Here is a 6769-nt window from a genome sequence, read left to right as displayed (position 1 = left end):
TTGATTAAGATGCTGGATACTCCACATGGCCAACCATGGTTCGAGTCCCAGACCTGGTGGCTTGCTTTCCCACTTTCTCTGTGCCTCTCTCTGATCAAATTCAAATAAATGAATGAATAAATAAAATTAAATAAATATTTCTTTAAATGTTTCTTTAGTTTTATGTATTGTTATTGTTTATTTTTTAATTTGGCCAGAGAGAATGAGAAAGGGAAAGTGAGAAAGCAAGGTGCCAGGTCTTGGACTTGAATTGCGGTTGGCCATGTGGGAGTCCAGTGCCTTAACCACCACGCCACCTGCCGGCTCCTCATTATTATTTCTTAATTTGCTATCGGGCATGTGTACTCATAAGAGAGAGAGGAAGAGAGAAAAGGGAAAAGTGAGAAAGCAAGCTGTCGGCTGCAGGACTTGAACTGCAGTTGGCTACATGGGAGTCCAGTGCCTTAACCACCACGCCGCCTGCCAGCCCCAGGACTGTGCGATTTAATCAGGTTTCTGCATGCAGAGCTCAAGACTGAGCCAGGTGTCACGTGCACAGTCCAATCCCATGGTAAGGAAGCGCTTGCCCCAGGTAGCCCGTGGTGTGGCGGGGAGGGCGGCTGGATATGTTAGAGGTCAATAGGCTTTCACCATAAAGGGCCAGGTACTGGTCTGGCAGGTGGCTTAGTGGTGGGGCTGCTGGACTATCACATGACAGACCTGGCAGCTCGAGAGTCACACTGGGCACATGCGTGTGCATGAGTGTGCCCAAAGCCCCAAGAGGAGAATGAAGGAGATGGGCCATCCCAGCCCCTGGGCAGCGTGGCCATCCCCCTGGTGGATCGTTTCTCACTTTCCCACTCACTGTATCTCTCTAGGGAGCACACAACACCCTATGGCAAAAAAAACCCAAAAACAAATACATAAGTAAAAATAAAGGGCCAGGTAGTTTTTTCCTTTGCATAGGCCCCAGTTTATCTGTGGGAACTACTCAACTGTGTCTTGCAGAATTCATGTGAATGAATGGGCATGTGCATATCTGTGTACCAATAAAACTTTATTTATATAAACAAATTGCAGGCTAACTTGGGTTCTAGATAACCTTCTAATTCTTTTTATCTTTTTTTTTTTTTTTTTTGTAACATGTTTTAACAATTATTTTTTAGGGGCCAGCAGGTGGTGTGGTAGTCAAGGTTGCTGGACTCCCACGTGGCCAACTGAGGTTCAAGTCCTGGACTCAGCAGCTTGCTTTCTCACTTTCTCTTTGTCTCTCTCATTCTGTCCTTCTCAAATTAAAATAAAGTTTAATAAAATAATTGCTAAAAAGAAGAAGTAAAAATAATTATTTTTTATTTAACTTTGTTTATTTACTCATTTATTTTAATTTGACCAGAGAGGGACAGAGTGAGAGAGAGAGGGAAAGTGAGAAAGCAAGCCACCAGGTCTGGGTCTCAAACTATATTCAGCCATGTGGGAGTCCAGCGCCTTTAACCACCACACCACCTGTTGGCCCCTTCTTTTTATTTTATTTATTCATTCATTTATTTAAATTTGACCAGAGAGAGAGAGAGAGAGAATGAGAAAGCAAGCCACCAGGTCTGGGACTGGAACTATGGTCACCCATGTGGGAGTGTCCAGCGCCTTAACCACCACGCAAGCTGCTGGTCCCATCGGGGCCCCACCTTCTAATTCTTAAGCTGGTGTTGGGTTCTCGTGTGTTCAGTAAACATCATATTTAGAAGGAGGACATTTGCACACATTCTGGTTTTTTTGTTTGTTTGTTTGTTTTTATTAAGAATTACTTATTTTAATTTTATATATTCATTCATTTATTTTAATTTGACTAGAGAGAAAGTGAGAAAGCAAGCCACCAGGTCCGGGACTTGAACCGTGGTCAGTCATGTGGGAGCCCAGCGACTTAACCACCACACCACCTGCTGGCCCCAATTTACATATGGTCTTATATGAACTTATTATATTAGAGTGTGAAGCCAGCTCTTGCAGCTCAGAAGCACCTGACCCTCCTCCCTCTGACTCTCCTAGTGACGCGGTGCGAGGGGCCCAACAAGTTCAAATGCCACAGCGGCGAGTGCATCACACTGGACAAAGTGTGCAACGCGGTCCGGGACTGCCGGGACTGGTCGGACGAGCCCCTGAAGGAGTGCGGTGAGCCTTTATAAAAGAATTATTTTATTGAGGGGACCAGCAGACGGCATGGTGGTTAAAGGTGCTAAATTCCCACATGGCCAACTGTGGTTTGAATACTGGACTTAGTGGCTTGCTTTCTTACTTTCCCTTTTTCTCTGTCTCTCTCTGTTCAAATTAAAGAAATAATCATAACAAATGGAATTAAACAAATAATTATTTTTTTTAAAAAAAAGAATGATTTTCTTTAGCTTTGTTTATTTTAATTTGACCAGAGAGAGAGAGAGAAAGTGAGAAAGCAATACTGCTAGATCCGGGACTCGAACCACAGTTGGCCATGTGGAAGTCCAACGCCTTAACCACCACACCACCTGCTGGCTCCCTTTTGTGAGCTTTTTGAAGTCCCTCATATTCTGTCATTTTGTGCCTGGCTTAAATCCCTTGCCGTAATGCCATCAGGGTCTTATCTACATCATAGCAAGCGACATAACTGAAGTCCTCTTATGGGGTCATTACCACTCTGATAAAGATGGCGGAACAGCACCGGCTGGCAGGGAGGGATGGCTGGAGGCCTCCGAGTAACGGGTGTGCCCTCCTTCTGGCGCAGGGACCAACGAGTGCTTGGACAACAACGGAGGCTGCTCCCATGTCTGCAACGACCTCAAGATTGGCCACGAGTGCTTGTGCCCCGACGGCTTCAGGCTGGTGGACCAGCGGAAATGTGAAGGTGAGACCCGAGCAGGCCGTTTCCGGACACGGCTACCCGGCTCTGTGCTCTGGTTTCCCATCCGTTAAGTGGGCATGACGCATGTGCACCCCACAGGGCTGTTAGCAGGGTCCGACGAGAGGCCAGCTGTCAGGACCTTGTGCCACAGGCCTGACCTGTGAGGAGCGCTGGCTTCGCTGCTGGATCTTGTCTTCAGGGATCAGTAATGAAGACATCTTGGACTAGCTGGCCCACGTGGCAAGATCCCGCATGGCCAGTTTGTGGTTCAAGTCCTAAACCCAGTGCCTTGAAAAACACACCACGTGCAGGGGCCGGCAGGTGGAGTGGTGGTTAAGGTGATGGACTCCCACATGACTGACCACGGTTTGAGTCCCAGACCTGGTAGCTTGCTTTCCTACTTTCTCTCTCTCACTCCCTAGCTCTCTTGTCAGATTGAAAATAATATTACTAAATAAAATAAAAAATTATTTAAAACACACACACACACACACACACACACATGCACCAGGGGCAGGGACCAGCAGATTGCATAATGGTTATGTCGCTGGACTCCCATGTAGTTGACTGCAGTTGAAGTCCTGGTGGCTTAAACTCATGCCGGGTGCATGTGCGTGCGTGCCCAAGATCCCGAGAAGAGAATGGAAGAGAAGGGACTATGGCATGGCCACTCCCATAGGGGGTGATTTCTTGCTTTCTCTTTCTGCCTGTCCAGCGAGCACACACGACCTATCATAAACCTAGCACCCTTAACCACCATGCCACCTGCCAGCCCCTAAAGTTTTTCCTTTTTAAAAAATTTAATTTTATTTGTCATTATTATTTTTTATTTTAATTTGCTACGGGGCATGTGCCCTCACCAGAGACAGAGAAGGGAGAGAAAGTGAGAAAACAAGCCTCCAGGTCTAGGACTAGAACTGTGGTCAGCCATGTGAGAGGCCAGAACCACCTCCATGCTACCTGCTGACCCCCAAATACATCATTTAAAAAAAAATTGTTATTTATTGTGATTATAATCGTTTTCTTAATTTGCTATAGGGCAAGTGTACTCACCTGAGAGTGAGAAAGTGAGAAATCAAGCTGCCAAGTCCCAGACTTGAACCGTGGTTGGCCATGTGGGAGTCTAGCGCCTTAACCACTATGCCACCTGCTGGCCTCCACATAACTTTTTTTAAAAAGTAAATAAATGTGGAACCAGCAGATGACATAATGGCTATGTCACTGGACTCCCATGTAGTTGACCACAGTTCAAGTCCCCGACCCGGTAGCTTAAACTCACACCAGGCATGTGTGCATGGGTGCCCAAGATCCCAAGAAGAGAATGGAGAAGGGATTACGGCGTGGCCATCCCCTCTGGGGGGTGATTTCTCGCCTTCTGTCTCTTTCTGTCTTTCTGATGAACACATGTGCCCTATAGCAAAAATCTCTCTCTCAAAAAAAAAAAGTAAATAAATGAACATATTGAATCCTGCTTCATGGGACTGTGAGGATTCAAACTTGGCATGAAGACTCCAAACCTCTTTCTCGAATTCGATTCGCAGATATTGATGAATGCCAGGAGCCCGACACCTGCAGCCAGCTCTGTGTGAACCTGGAGGGCAGCTTCAAGTGCGAATGCGACGAGGGCTTCCAGCTGGACCTGCTCACCAAGACCTGCAAATCTGTGGGTGAGTGCGGGCTGGCGGCAGGGGCTGGCCTCACCCCTCGCGGGCAAACATGGTGGGGTTGCGTCACTGGCTGTGTGCCCAGAGCGAATGCACCTGACGGTGGATCCCTGGACATCTCAGGGAAAACCTGCTTAGTTCCTGGGCTGCCAGGAAGCACTTGTTTTTCTGCCTGGCAGTCACCAGCGGATGCCCCCGGAGCTGGTTTGTGGCATGAGGTGGAACACCATTGCCTGACATCCACCCCCTCCAGCTAGTTAGTTATTTTTAAAAGAATTCCTTTCTTTTTTTTTTTGGAGAGATTTTTTTGCTATAGGACGCGTGTGCTCGCCAGACAGACAGAGAAAGACAGAGAGACAGAAAACGAGAAATCACCCCCCAGAGGGGATGGTCACGCCGCAATCCCTTCTCCTCCATTCTCCTCTCGGGATCTTGGGCACACACGCACACGCGCCCGGCATGAGTTTTAAGCCACTGGGTCTGGGACGCGAACCGCGGTCGACTATGTAGGAGTCCAGCGACATAGCCATTACACTAACTGCTGGTTCCCAAAGAATTCCTTTCTTTAACTTTATTATTTATTTATTTATTTATTTGTTTGTTTATTTAAGTTTGACCAGAGAGGGACAGAGCAAGAAAGAGAAAGAGAGAACGGGAGTGAGAAATCAGTCCACCAGGTCTGGGACTCAAGCCCTGGTCAGCCATGTGAGAGTCCAGCGCCCTAAACTACCACGTCACCTGCAAGCCCCTATTTATTATTTTGTTTAAGAATTCATTTATTTTACTTAACTTTATTTATTTTAATTTGAGCAGAGAGGGACAGAGTAAGAGAGAGAGAGAGAAAGTGAGAAAGCAAGTCGCCAGGTCTGGGACTTAAACCATGGTCAGCCATGTCGGAGTCCAGTGCCCTTAGCCACCATGCCACCTGCCAGCCCCTTGAATTTCTTTTCTGATCTGAAGATTATGTCCTAACTCCAATGATGCTCTAAGTCTGAATCAGGTCCAGACAGCAGGAAAACCGAAGATGCTGTGAGGCTGATCCCCAAGGGGAGTCCGTACCCCGAGACCGCCTTGTGAATGCTGGGCCAGTGTGTGGCCCTAATCCCCGGCTGGCTGGGGAGGTTTCGGTGTCTGGATCCCAAGCCAGTAGATGGCATGGTGGTTAAGGTGTTGGCTTCCCACAGGCCGATTGTCACCTGAGCCCCAGACCCAGCAGCTTGCAAAGCACGACAAACTAATAGATGAGTGAATAAATACATCAATGTTTTTTGAAAGATTACATTAAAGGGATCTACAGATGATGGCATAATGGCCATGTGGCAGGACTCCCACGTAGTGGACCATGGTTCGAGTCCTGGACCCGGTGGATCCCACACGGCCAATCACACAGTTTAAATCTGAGACCCAGTGGCTTGAGAAACATGCCAGGCCCATGTGCACGTGTGCCCAAAATCCCAAGAAGAGGAAGCGGTGGAGGAGGAGGGATTGTGGTGTGAGCATTCTCATAGGGGCGGTGCTTTCTCACTTGCTTCCTTTGTCTCTGTCCTACCGCTTCCAATACGTAATAACAAAGTCTCCCCTCTTTTTAAATTTTTTTCTTTTTTGGAGAGGTTTTTGCTATTGGGCGTGTGCACTCACCAGAAAGACAGAGACAGAAAGCGAGAAATCCCCCCCCAGGGGGGACGGCCATGCCACAATCTCTTCTCCATTCTCCTCTCCGGATCTTGGGTACGCATGCACACGTGCCCGGCGTGATTTTAAGCCACCGGGTCTGGGTCTTGAACCATGGTCGGCTACATGGAAGTCCAGTGACATATAGCCATTACGCTAACTGCTGGTCCCCAAAGTCTCCCCTCTTAACACGGTTGCACTGGGGTTGATCTTCCGACACATGAACTTGAGGGAAACGTTCAAGCCCTTTCTCATGGCTAATGCCCAGGGAGCTGTCTCCCTGGTGACACGTGGTGGCAGGCCGTACTCTCAACTCCGCCCGATGTCACTTCCACCCCCTGACCACCCTTCCTGGCTCCCCAGGCCCCATCGCATACCTCTTGTTCACCAACCGCCACGAGGTGAGGAAGATGACGCTGGACCGCCGTGAGTACGCCAGCCTCATCCCCAACCTGAAAAACGTGGTGGCGCTGGACACGGAGGTGGCCCGCAACAGGATCTACTGGTCTGACCTGTCACAGAGGAAGATCTACAGGTGAGCCCCGCCCCTCCGCGGAGCCCCGCCCCCTCGTGCAGCCCCACCCCG

At 48.5% G+C, this 6769-nt stretch overlaps 1 protein-coding gene across 1 annotated transcript in view; it reads left to right on the top strand.

Moving 5' to 3' along the window:
* LDLR (low density lipoprotein receptor) overlaps positions 1-6769 on the top strand; it is a 39850-nt gene that overhangs the window by 18194 nt on the left and 14887 nt on the right. The window contains 4 exon segments of the mRNA XM_006161521.3: positions 2023-2145; positions 2732-2851; positions 4390-4515; positions 6547-6718. Of these exon segments, the coding sequence (XP_006161583.2) occupies positions 2023-2145; positions 2732-2851; positions 4390-4515; positions 6547-6718 (541 nt within the window).

This window comes from Tupaia chinensis, unplaced genomic scaffold (assembly GCF_000334495.1).
Source record: "Tupaia chinensis unplaced genomic scaffold, TupChi_1.0 Scaffold138665_1, whole genome shotgun sequence".
Classification (NCBI taxonomy): domain Eukaryota; kingdom Metazoa; phylum Chordata; class Mammalia; order Scandentia; family Tupaiidae; genus Tupaia; species Tupaia belangeri.
Note: the sequence above shows the minus strand (reverse complement) of the source record. Positions and strands in the feature narration are given on the sequence as shown.